Source organism: Mya arenaria, chromosome 2 (genome assembly GCF_026914265.1).
Source record: "Mya arenaria isolate MELC-2E11 chromosome 2, ASM2691426v1".
Taxonomy (NCBI): domain Eukaryota; kingdom Metazoa; phylum Mollusca; class Bivalvia; order Myida; family Myidae; genus Mya; species Mya arenaria.
Genome location: NC_069123.1, coordinates 33,087,708 through 33,101,303, shown reverse-complemented (window position 1 = coordinate 33,101,303; position 13,596 = coordinate 33,087,708). Strand labels below are relative to the sequence as shown.

The 13,596-nt window shown below is 37.0% G+C and overlaps 1 protein-coding gene across 1 annotated transcript; it reads left to right on the top strand.

Moving 5' to 3' along the window:
• The first annotated feature begins 2,304 nt into the window (after window positions 1–2,304).
• Window positions 2,305–9,575, top strand: LOC128244718 (cytochrome P450 4C1-like). The gene is made up of 11 exons (XM_052962774.1): window positions 2,305–2,464; window positions 3,496–3,608; window positions 3,799–3,884; window positions 4,282–4,475; window positions 5,015–5,084; window positions 5,237–5,363; window positions 5,987–6,190; window positions 6,671–6,773; window positions 7,303–7,437; window positions 8,308–8,487; window positions 9,340–9,575. The coding sequence occupies exons 1-11, from the start codon at window positions 2,305–2,307 to the stop codon at window positions 9,498–9,500; spliced, it is 1,533 nt and encodes a 510-aa protein (XP_052818734.1). The 3' UTR covers window positions 9,501–9,575.
• Window positions 9,576–13,596: the final 4,021 nt, after the last annotated feature.

Sequence of the window (13,596 nt, the reverse complement as noted above, 5' to 3'; positions counted from 1 at the left end):
ACTTTAAGCTGTTAACATGAGTACAATTATTGTTTAAACTTCTTAAAATGTTACTGTTTTTAATGAAAAGGCACTGTGATATATTTAAATAAATTAATTTTGTTCTGCTGTTAATAAAATTCAAGGCAATTAAACCTAACAAACTGAGATTGTTCATTTTTATGCCCCCTTTTGAAAAAAGTGGGGTATATTGTTTTGCACATGTCGGTCGGTCGGTCTGTCTGTCTGTCTGTCTGTCTGTCTGTCTGTCTGTCGGTCGGTCGGAATACCAAATGGTTTCCGATCAATAACTTGAGAACGCTTTGACCGAGGGACCTCATACTTGGTATGTGTATTGGTCATCACCAGCAGATGAACCCTATTGATTTTGAGGTCAGTGGGTCAAAGGTCAAGGTCAGTGTGACCTTTACATGAAAAACGGTTTCCGATCAATAACTTGAGAACGCTTTGACCCAGGAACCTCATACTTGGTATGTGTATTGGTCATCACCAGCAGATGAACCCTATTGATTTTGAGGTCAGTGGGTCAAAGGTCAAGGTCAGTGTGACCTTTACATGAAAAACGGTTTCCGATCAATAACTTGAGAACGCTTTGACCCAGGAACCTCATACTTGGTATGTGTATTGGTCATCACCAGCAGATGAACCCTATTGATTTTGAGGTCAGTGGGTCAAAGGTCAAGGTCAGTGTGACCTTTACATGAAAAACGGTTTCCGATCAATAACTTGAGAACGCTTTGACCCAGGAACCTCATACTTGGTATGTGTATTGGTCATCACCAGCAGATGAACCCTATTGATTTTGAGGTCAGTGGGTCAAAGGTCAAGGTCAGTGTGACCTTTACATGAAAAACGGTTTCCGATCAATAACTTGAGAACGCTTTGACCCAGGAACCTCATACTTGGTAGGTGTATTGGTCATGACCAGCAGATGAACCCTATTGATTTTGAGGTCAGTGGGTCAAAGGTCAAGGTCAGTGTGACCTTAACATGAAAAACGGTTTCCGATCAATAACTTGAGAACGCTTTGACCCAGGGACCTCATACTAGGTAGGCTTATTGGTCATGACCAGCAGATGAACCCTATTGATTTTGAGGTCAGTGGGTCAAAGGTCAAGGTCAGTGTGACTGTAAGCTGAAAAAAGGTTTTCTGATTGTCCATATTTTATTTTCTTATATAGTAGACAGTAGAAATTTATATGTCACTAAATGCATGAGTTGAAGTATCAGTTTTCAGTGAACATCTAGTTTAATTATGCCCCCCTTCGAAGCAGAGGGGTTATATAATTGCTTTGCACATGTCGGTCGGTCTGTTGGAAGACCAAAGCTTGTCCGAGTGATAACTCAACAATTCCCGGACCTATGGTCATCAAACTTGACATGAAGATTAGGTATGACCAGTAGATGACCTGCCTCATATGCATCCAATGACAAATCAGCTGTCATTTCAGTCCATGCATATTTCATTCAATTGTCCAAATATTTCTGGCAACTTGGCGCTCAGGGGGCATAATGTTTGACAAACATCTCTTGTTCTTTTATAATAATCTGAAACATGTTCATTACTGGTAGTTGTCTACATCCTCAAACATAAAGCTAAAAGTTATGATTTAATGCATACCATATGATTTTTAATCAATGAGCAAGAAAGTAAGCCTAGATTTAATGTCTCCAAAAGGTGGTTTATTTTAACTTATACTGATGATACTTACAGTACATTTTTGTATTGTTTATAAAGCCATAATATGGTGTCCACACAAATTTTGTGTTTATATGATGAGATTTACTCCGGGGAAGATCTATAGAGTCTATATGCTACTGCTTATAACATGACAACTTCTTATAAATACAATCTTAGCACAAGCCGAGTATTCTTTCATTAAATTACATTTCTGCACGTCAGCTGTTAAATCACATTTGAATACAGTGTACATGTATGGTGTTCTAAAATTATGTAAAATTTGATTGAAATTGCATTTATGAAGAGTTGCAGAGTTATAAATTGGACACCAAAAACATGAGGTGACTGAACTAGGCACTTGTAAATGTAAAGGTTTGATACGGATGTGTGACTAACACTTTTGTTCCGTGATGGGTGGATTAGTGTCAAGTTATTTTGAGATCATATCATTTGCGTAGAATACTTGCTTGTCACATTTTACAGAAAAGAGAGAGTTTGCAACTGAACTATGAACTCCACTATACTGACTTTAAGTTTAAGAAACCGGTGAACGAATATTTAACTTTCTCTCCAGTCACGTTATTGATCATGTGACTAGCAAGTTGTCCATGATAACAAACAAAATGGCGTCTGCTTTAATTGTTATTGTAGCAATAGTAGTAATTTTATTGACAGCATGGCTGTTTAAGCAAGAGAAAATAAGATTACATTTTGACAAATTAGGGGGGCCGGCGTCAATTCCAATTCTCGGCAATGTTCATCAACTGAAGAGCGATTCGTATGGTAATTTAAAGGTTAATTTATTCCCGTACTGGCCATGCCACAGGTGGTCGTCACATAGCTTGGATAAGTCACCGAAATAATGCACTTCAGTCCTTTGATATTGTTAAAAAAAAAAATTTTACGTTCCAAGGAAATAAGCTCTACATTATCGCTTGAACCTATTGAAATAACTCGCCACTAATGTTCACTATATCTTGGAGTAGGATTTGTCATTGGTCCCAGACCATATAAGGAAATGTGCCAAGCGCCTGTTACAACCAGCTAGATGTCAAAGGTCATATGGATGTGACAACCAGCTCAGCTCAAGGTCAAGGTCACACTTAGAGGTCAAAGGTCATATGACTACATTTTGTGTGCTCAATCTCACCTGAACTGCTTGAAGGATTTTGAAATAACTCACCACAACTGCTCACCCTATTGAGACGATGTGCAAAGCACATGTTACAACCAACTCGATTTAAGGTGAAGGTAACACTTACAAGTCAAAGGTCATATGGCTACATTTCGTGTCCTTTAATCTCTTAAACCGCTTAAAGGATTTTGAAATAACTCGCCACAAAATTGCACTATATTTAAACCATGTGCAGAGCGTATATTACAACCACATTGATTCAAGGCCAAGGTCACACTTAGAGGTCAAAGGTCATATGACTACATTTCGTGTCTGCACCATATCTCTTGAACCTCTTGAAATATTTTGAAATAACTCGCCACAAAATTTCACCGTATTGAGACGTTGTGCAGAGCGTATGCTTTAACCAGCTCGATTCAATGTCATCGTGACACTTAAAGGTCAAAGGTCATATGACTACATTTCGTGTCCGCTTCTTATCTCTTGAACTGCTTGAAGGATTTTTGAGATAACTCGCCACAAAATTTCACTATATTGAAACGATGTGCAGAGGGTATATTACAACAACTTTGATTCAAGGTCAAGGTCACACTATAAAAAACAACCGTCTAAAGATTTATTTGTTAATGTGCTTGTGAATTCTTAATATAATGAATAGTCTGTATTTACTTTTATTCAGGTATAACGAAACAGTTGTATGGCTTCTTTAAGGAGTTTGGCTGTAAAAGGGCATTCCGTATTCTAATTGGCAATCACCCGATGGTTTTTGTGTGTTGCCCAGAGGAGGCTGAGGTTGGTGCTCGACTTTAAGTTAATAGTAACATGTTTGTTGTATTTCAATAGCATTGAATAGGCAGAATAATGTGTGTGGGGGTGGATGGTTGGGGGTCATATGAAATTCTTCATATAAATTGTTGAATGATAAATTAATTTAAAAAGGATGGTGAAACGTCACTAACTGATGTGTTGTTGTTTTTTGCAGAAGTTATTGAACACGACTAAGCACCTAGACAAGTCTTCAGATTATCAATTTATGCAGCCATGGATAGGAACCGGTCTTTTGGTCAGGTACGAAAGTGTGTTTTTATAAACCCTTGTCAAGATAGTGTAATAATGCATACATGCGTTATAGGTATACAAGGGGCATATATATGTTAGAGTTACGTATGCCCCTCTCTCTCCCATCATTAAGATAAAAGATATTGTATCACTCCATAAGTTTTGCACCTACATACATGGAACTTCATATAAGTCAGCATGGGAAATTGTACACATGCAATGTGTGTGTATTTCACTCCGTCTAACAAGAGTTATGGCCCTTGAATTGGTAAAGAAATATTATGTAAAGTATTTATTAGGCTGATGTAACAATAGCATTATGTTGACCAGTTTAATTATAATATACTAGTAATATTCATCTTCATATTGTTATTTCCAAAACACAACATGTAACCATACTTTACAGTACTGGAAACAAATGGAAATCCAGAAGAAAACTCCTGACGCCAACATTCCATTTCAAAATCTTGAATGACTTCGTTGAAGTCTTTAACAAGCATTCTGGTACGCTTGTTACAAAGCTGAGGAAGAGTGCTGATGGAATTACGGAAATCAACATTGCTGACGACATGACTCTTTGTGCATTGGATATAATTTGTGGTAATACTTTATAACCGGATTTGTTATCGTAACGCATGTTGTTGTCTGGACTGGAAAGCATACATATCATCTTACCTTAATAACAATGCTTCTTGTAAAATAACAAACGTAAATGTGCTTTAAAAATGTACACCAGTATAGTGCTTTATGTAATTTACGCAGTCACTGTAATGTGGTGATTATTCGGAACTCCTCGGTCATTTCTATCGAAAACAACCTCGAATTTACGCCGGTACATCAGTAGAAGTAGCTCGTAAAATTATAATAATAGTGTAAATTAAGTGTAAATTAATTGTAGTGTTTTTATAACTTAGTTTAAATTGATTGCCAGTGAAGTGTATTATCACATAAATAATTAAGACTCCCAAGAGTGGTCATAAAGTTTAACTGCTAAATTGAAATAACTAAGTGATCTACTTAGAGCGTAGTAAAAAGTAAAGATGTCTGACATTGTTAACCGTCCATATACATTGAAGGTTGTTTTCGATAGAAAATGGCCGAACGTTCCGAATGTGTAGTGACTCGCTCTTTTTTTATAGAGACTGCAATGGGACGAAATGTGAATGCTCAAATGAACAGTGATTCAGACTATGTCAAAGCTGTTCATACGTAAGTATAATTTATCTCAAAAGGACATTTTCTTCTTAATTATACTATATTTGTAAAGATAAGCTGTTTGATGAGCAAAAAAACAAGAGAAAATTAGCCAAATTATAATTGAAAAAAATGACAAAGGTTATTCTCAGATGTTATCGTTTCAGGGTGTCAGTACTGACACTTGCACGAGTTCGATCCCCATGGCTGTGGCCAGATTTCGTGTTCAATTTAAGTAAGACTGGCAAGGAATATGCCAAATGCCTTCGAGTCCTTCATGGGTTTACAGAGAAGGTAAGATATTTTGTTTGTAGAAATGATGTATGCGACTAGCTACCCGTGCTGTGGTATTATCATTTCAGTAAGATGTAGTGAACAATTTATTTAATCAACATTATTCAATGGCACCGAATGACAACCAGTATATGCATATTAGCGCAAGAACTTCATTTTACTTTCTTGAACATGCTAATTTACGAGAAAACACCCCTTCCGATAGCTAATCAGAACGCAAAAAAAACAACATGTGATTAAATGCCGTTAATGCATGGGATGAATGAAATCCATATGTTTGTAAGCTTAGTGCAAGACAGTTTTATTCCGTATAAAATTGATAAAGTAACACCAGTTTTGCACTAACCCTCAACATTGTGCAAAATGTGCTAGTTCGGAATTTTTACTTTTTTTGTCTTTGTACAATTTTGGCAGTAATTGTTTTTTTTTTCATTCGGTGCCATCAATTAATTATTTAAATGGTATGATGTGTGCATGGAATCATGTCCATCGTAGGTTATGGGTCATGCCCTTCTGCGTATTATGTTAACAAAACTTGGAACTTATTTAAGCTTTTCTAAAAATGATCTCGGAGGCAAAAAAACATTTCATTAATACACCCAAAACACGAACTTTCGTTGTAGGTTATCAAAGAGAGACAAACAGATTTCGAAAAAGAAATAGTAGATGGAACAACGGTGGAAAATTTGATTGAACGCCAAAACGAAGAAATAGATGGCAAAAAGAAACGACTAGCATTTCTTGATATGCTTTTGTGTGCAAAATGTGATGAGAAACCGCTTTCATTTTTGGACATTAGGGAAGAAGTAGATACATTTATGTTTGAGGTATGAGCTTCGATTTCATATGAAGCAGACGTTAGAAATCAATCCTGTTTTATTGTAAACATTCCTTTAATTTTTGTCATTTCAACCTTTCTTAAAACATTTTCTGCATCATAGGTCTCATAAAAGAGTATTATACAGAGAGTGCAGCTAAGATGGTATTGGTCAGTATATTACAAAAAAATGCCTATTTATTCAAATGCTCTTTTGTATACGCCCGTTCATAGAACGAGACGTATTATAGTTTCACCTGCAACGAATGGGCGGGTGGATGTGCGGGTGGGTTGGCGGCGTTCATTATCTTGTCCGATCAATAACTTAAGAAGCATTTGTTCATCATCACCAAATTTCTTCAGAATGAGAATTGACATAATATATCGGACACGACCGATAACCAGCCATATCGATCTAGTCAGTTTAGAGGTATCGCTCTTTAATGATAGAAATAACCCAACACAGCCTTGTTATTTCTTATTTATACAGGGTCATGACACCACCGCCATGGCATCAAATTGGGCTATCCATTTAATAGGAGCCGACTCGGAGGTGCAGAAGAGAGTGCACCAAGAATTAGATTTAATATTTGGTAAGTTATAGCCAGTGATAATTTGTCATTTCTCATATCTATAGTTAAATTTAAACTGTTATTCTTACAATTGACTTGTAGCTTTATATGGCATTATATTGTAACTTACTTATGCACCAGAGAACAGTCAATTGTATCCACGGCCCCTCCAGGTCCGGGGAATAGCGGGAACTTTGACTTTCAGTCCAGCCCACCCCGGCTAAAATCCCCCGCCCTGCGAGGACGAACAGATGGTTAAATCCCCGCCAAATGTCCCCGCACCCCAGGGACCCTAGGTAAGGCCCATTGCCCGCTATATTTAAAGCGAAGACAAAACCACCGCATTCAACCGACACTGCGGGGCCACCTGAAAGGTAAAAACACGGCCCATTTCCCCGGCTATGCCCGGTATACCCCCGGACCTGGGGCGGGGGGGGGGGGGCGTGGTTACAATTGACTGGTGCATTATGTCTTAGTTGATGCATCGAATGATACATTCGTAATAATTATCATAATCCATTGATTTGCTCTGATACTGGCGAATCTTTAGGTGGCAGTGATCGAGAGACGACTATGGATGATCTCAAAGAAATGAAGTACCTCGAATGTTGTATAAAAGAGTCGCTAAGGCTTTATCCATCTGTAATGCTGTTCGGACGGAGCCTAACTGAAGATTGCACAATAGGTAAATGTCGGGCAAACGAACATATTTAGCTGCATTGCACTCCTTTTAGCTCGACCTTTTGAAGAATAAGGAGAGCTATACTACCCAACCTTAGCGTCGGCGTCGGCGCCATACATTGGTTAAGGTTTTGCATATAAGCTCTTTTAAGTTATTGTCCCAGCATCATGTAATGCATTGAAACTTTAAATATGTGTTCCCAAACATCCAACCTACTTAATTAATGGCGTTTGATAACAGTATTATGAATATAATGCAAATTATTGGCCTTTATTATTTGACTTAGAAATTATTGTTTAGGTTTTGCATATAATCACACATAGGTTAATATCTCAGCAACTTTAACAGGAACTTTAAAAACTCAAGTATGATAATTCTATCTAGCATAATTATGCAAAATGTGCTGCACTTTTTATTCGATTTTGAAATTCCGGTTCAGGTTTTGCATGTAAGCACTCGTAGGTTAATATCTCAACAACTACTTAATGTATTGCATTAAAACCATCACCCATTCATCATACTTAATAAACCAAGTGATATATATCTCTATTTTGTAATAATGTAATTCATGGCCGTTCACTTTTTGGCTTAGAAATTCTGTTCAAGGTTTTTTTTGCATGTTATCTTATTCTACAGTGATCCATGCATGTTTCACCAAAAACAGCGCAATCCTTCAACTTACAAGCGGCGGAATAGTCGAGCGTGCTGTCTCTATGACAGCTCTTGTTGTTGAAACTAGTCATCTCTGTTTCTGATAATCAAGACAAATAAGCGTAAACATATTATATACCGGTATACATCTGACATCGTTTTTTAAATGTATATATCATTTTATCTGCATCATCTTTTAAATGTGTATATATTATGTTCTAGCTGATGTTTGTGTACCAAAAGGAACAACGACGCTAATAGTTCCTGCTGCAATGCACATGCGCGATGACTTATTTCCGGATCCGGAGAAATTTAACCCTGATAGATTCTTACCAGAGAACTGTACGAAAAGGCATCCGTATGCTTTCATCCCGTTTTCTGCAGGATCAAGAAATTGTATAGGTATAGAAAAACAACCAACTGCTCCACTATTTTTTTAAAGATACACTCTTACTCCCAAATAAGACTTACCAAAATTAACAATATTGTTTTGATATTTCAAAAAGGATGAATAAATGTCGAAAACAATGGTTCTTATGAAGGATACCGAGTTTAATTCGAAAGAAATGAGCATAAAACACGGTAGTTCTACCTTATTAGACTATAGTAGACCAACGTAAGTAGTTCAGCATTCTCCAATTATTTAATATTTGTGCGTTTTCAGCTATTAAATACACGGCTATCATCTAATATATCTATAATCTTGTTATCAGAGAATAATATGTTCGATAAAAGCATTATTTAGTAAGTAGTTAAAGGTTTATCAGTCCAAATTAATGTGTGTTATACATGTGTATGTATTGATTTTGAATAAGAGTGTCACTTTAATATTTAAAACAAACACATTTGTCTCAAAACGCTATTGTACTTATTTTTCTTACCATCACCTCCAACAATGGAGAACAGTATTTTAGTACCATATATGCCCCATTCCATTCAAGTATATACACTAGTTTATGTACAGTTCATACTGGCGAAAATACCCCAAGCCTCGAAAAAATCGCACCAAGCGCTTACATACAGGTGAGAGAAATTGGTATGTTTTATCCAGTTCGAGCCAACGAGGATATCGAACCAAGCGAGCTCAAGCCAACGGGGTTCGACGGTTCATACTATTTCTAAGAACCTTACTAAGGCTTTACTTTTCTGCCGTACATTATGACTTTATAATTCTGATTAACAATTTATACACCCTTAGTAGTAATATACATTACAATTAATGAAAACCGCTGATTTCTGTGTTTTGTATTTCAGGTCAAAGATTTGCTATTCTGGAAGAGAAAGTGATCCTCTCGTCTGTATTCAGAGAGTTTTTTGTGCGAAGTACCCAAGAAAGGGACGACCTTTATCCAATGATGGAGCTGATATTGAGACCTGGAAACGGCATTAAAGTTGTACTTTCGCCAAGGTGCTAGTGAATAGTTGTTGAAGATATCATTTCATTGTCAGTGTATGTTCTAATTGAAACTGTCTGTAATTAATAGATAATTAAAAACATAAATCTTATTGATCAGATTTTCATATACTTTAGATGTAGTTTCTTGAAAAGATAGCATACATGTAATAAGTATCTAAGTATGTATGTATTGTCCAAGGTCTAAGTCACAGGCCGGGTCGAACTCGTATGGATAATGGGAAAACGTAACACAGGCTTTGAATGAAAATAGGGCATTTATTAATGCCATAAAATTGTTTTTAAGAAATATCGTAAAACGAAACATAAGGGTCAAATAGCATATGTATAAAAACATTTCCCAAAAAACATATCTTGGTGGACAATCCGCCACGAGGAGAATTCTCCGCCGTCAGTTAATTCAAGCCAGGCCGCATTATTCCTGTTCAATTTAGCTTTTCTGTTTTTACGATAACGGTTGAGGTTTCGTCGTCATATCTTTGTTCGTCGTCAGCGGAGGTGTCGTTGTCGACATGCACAAAAGTACTGTTTGCCATAAATTGAAAACGGTTACTTAAATGTATTAAACGGTTTAAATGAAACTTGGTAAATGTGTTCACAACAATAATGCGTACATGTGTGTTTGCTTATAACTGGCTGAGATATGCACTCTAAGAAATGCCCGTTGATTGAAGATCGAGAAAACGACCGCTTGCACTTCACCACCACCATACTCAAAAAGCGGTACGTTTAAGTCCGCTGCAAGTAGATCGCGTAGTAATTTTATTTAGCAGTTGAGCTTTATGACTTAACACTAGGGAATCTTAATTATGTTTGCAATAATACACTTCACTGGCAATCAATGTAAACTTAAATCAATTAATACAACTCTAAAACACTACAATTAATTAATGATATATTTCAAAAATTTACGAACTACTTCAACTGATCTTCCGGCATACATCCGAGGTTGTTTTTGATAAAAATGGCCGATGAGTTCCGAATGTTACCGTTTCGAGCCATTCGGAACCCCTCGGCCATTTTTATCGAAAATTGATTTTTGAATAAGACCATCACGTATAATTGGTCCACGCTGTCACTTTTAATAATAACACATCATTTGTAATATGTAATTGAGAAACAGGAAAATTAGTTCGTTGTCATTAATATCCATCGTTAGGAATAAGTATTTGATTTCCAATAACTTTGACAACGAACCAATTTTCTTGTTTCTCTTCGAAGCAAATTCAATAAAATTTAGAGGACACATTATTGTGACAAATGCCTGTATTTCGTACAAATAGTTCGATGAAGAATTCGGAAAATTAATTTAAAAGAAATATGCACTTCATATTTAAGCTGATGTTATTAGTTTCGTTTTGTTTCTGTATAATGTTTTTCATATGTTTTGAAAAGTATTTTCGGGGAATTAAAAGTGGAATATTTATTTCTGATGATAAACATGTAACCAAAAGTAATTACCCGAAACGTAAAAATCTTCCTGAAATCCACGTTAACAATTAAAATAGTAAAGGCACTGAAAAATCTAAAATTACCACGACTCACGTGTTCAACACCGGCAACATGACGAACACATGTGCACGTGCTATAACATGCCCAACACGAACCGCAAGCGCGGGGACTTGGATAGAGGTGGGCTCGGACGAAAGCATTTATGTTTTCTCGGCATTTTACGTGGACAAATATAAAGACGTCATTATAGTTGGAGCCATGAAAGGCGTACTTACCCGTGTTACGTGTCAACATTGGCACGTGACAGAAGATGGGCACATCGGCATGGAAGAGAGCCCTCTGAGCATAAAGAAAGCTCTCGCTGAAGTTCACGGGAAACAGTAAGCATTATTATATTTTTATAAATAATACATGTAATTTACTTGAAGCCTTGTTACACCGTATATATAGTGCCTCAGTGAACATATGTTGTGTCAGGCAAGGCAATAATGCCTCAGTGAACATATGTTATATCAGGCAAGGCAATAGTGCCTCAGTGAACATATGTTATATCAGGCAAGGCAATAGTGCCTCAGTGAACATATGTCAGGCAAGGCAATAGTGCCTCATTGAACATATGTTATATCAGGCAAGGCAATAGTGCCTCAGTGAACATATGTTATATCAGGCAAGGCAATAGTGCCTCAGTGAACATATGTTATGTAAGGCAAGGCAAAAGTGCCTCAGTGAACATATGTTCTGTAAGGCAAGGCAAAAGTGCCTCAGTGAACATATGTTCTGTCAGGCAAGGCAATAGTGCCTCAGTGAACATATGTTATGTAAGGCAAGGCAATAGTGCCTCAGTGAACATATGTTATGTAAGGCAAGGCAAAAGTGCCTCAGTGAACATATGTTATGTAAGGCAAGGCAAAAGTGCCTCATTGAACATATGTTATGTAAGGCAAGGCAAAAGTGCCTCATTGAACATATGTCAGGCAAGGCAATAGTGCCTCATTGAACATATGTTATCGAACATATGTTCTGTCAGGCAAGGCAATAGTGCCTCAGTGAACATATGTTATATCAGGCAAGGCAATAGTGCCTCAGTGAACATATGTCAGGCAAGGCAATAGTGCCTCAGTGAACATATGTTATGTCAGGCAAGGCAATAGTGCCTCAGTGAACATATGTCAGGCAAGGCAATAGTGCCTCAGTGAACATATGTTATGTCAGGCAAGGCAATAGTGCCTGAACATATGTTATTTCTGGCGAAGGAAATAGTGCCTCGGTGAACGTATGTTATGTCAGGCAAGGCAATAGAACTTGATTGAACATATTCATGTCAGGCAAAGCAATAGTGTCTCAGAGAATACATATTAAATCAGGCAAGACTGTAATATCTCAATAAATACATTGTATGCCAGGCAAGGCAATTATGTCCGAGTGGACACATTTTAAGACAAGGCAGATGTGTTCCCGAAAGATTTAAGTTACCTAGATTTTTCATTTTATAAACAAGCTAAGACTTGCTATTTTCACCCTTAGTTAATGGACTTTCATCACACATTTCTCTTTTTTGCCATGTGAAGTATGGTGCAGATATTCCTTAACCCTTTTCAGATATGCTGCGTATTTGTTCAAATGTTCGCCTCCAAGCGAGAAAATGCCAAGATTTGTGTCCGTTGTAAAAAGAAGCTGTACGGTGCCTTCCATAATTCTTCTTGTAAAACCCACACGACCTGCTGATTCGTACGGCAGGCAGTTCACTGCGTGCCTGTTGTATTTCAATTACAGTCGTGCAAATGAGCTCGTGGAATGGATTGAACTCAACAAACTTCTCGGGCTGATAAGTTCATGATTTACAATAAGTCCTCAGCTCCGAGTGTGAACAAAGTGTTCAACTATTATGCAAAAAGAAAGATCGTCGATGTAATACAATGGCCAATCCCGTTTGATGAAGTGAACATACAAAACTTTGGACAAGTTGCTATGCTGCAAGATTGTCTCTATAGAAATAAAGACGAATCTGAATTCATCGTCAACGAAGATCTGGACGAATTTATAATCCCGCGTTCCATTCTTTTGAACACGTGGCATGATTTTGTTAAAAACCAAAAGTAAAGAAATACCAGGATATATTTTTCGATCCACATTTTTCAGAAAAGAGTGGACAGATACAGGAATTGATTTCACTGGAAAGCAGAAAAATATAAATTAATAACTCTTTTGAAATTTGATCACGAAACCAAACTGTGGAATTATAGGGCGCGTTCCAAATATTTTGTTCGGACCTCTGCTGCAGAATCTCTGATGATTCATGAAGTTCCGGGTGTGAAAACTAAAAATGTACACCAGAACATGGCAGTGGTCAATCACTACAGAAACGGGTCCGACTTTAAGCCACATGAAAGTCAGAAAGTACAAGCTGACATTGGGACAATCTACACGGGGTAGCATTAAATTAATAGAACACATACATGTACATAATCTGACATTTTTTCCAACATGTTTTGCTTCACTCATATATGGTTTTGGGTCTCATATAACTCATGATGGGGTGGCATTCAATTTTACTGATCTTTTATAATGGAATGTATATCAGTAAAATTCAAATATTTGAAGCAGTTTTGAAAAAATATAGAATGTTCTGAGCCGAACTTTTTTTA

Coding starts and splice junctions, on each gene's coding strand:
- LOC128244718 (XM_052962774.1), top strand. CDS start 2,305: ATGGCGTCTGCTTTAATTGTTATTGTAGCAATAGTAGTAATTTTATTG. Junction 3,609..3,798: donor GTTGCCCAGAGGAGGCTGAG/GTTGGTGCTCGA, acceptor TGTTTTTTGCAG/AAGTTATTGAACACGACTAA. Junction 5,364..5,986: donor TTCATGGGTTTACAGAGAAG/GTAAGATATTTT, acceptor CTTTCGTTGTAG/GTTATCAAAGAGAGACAAAC.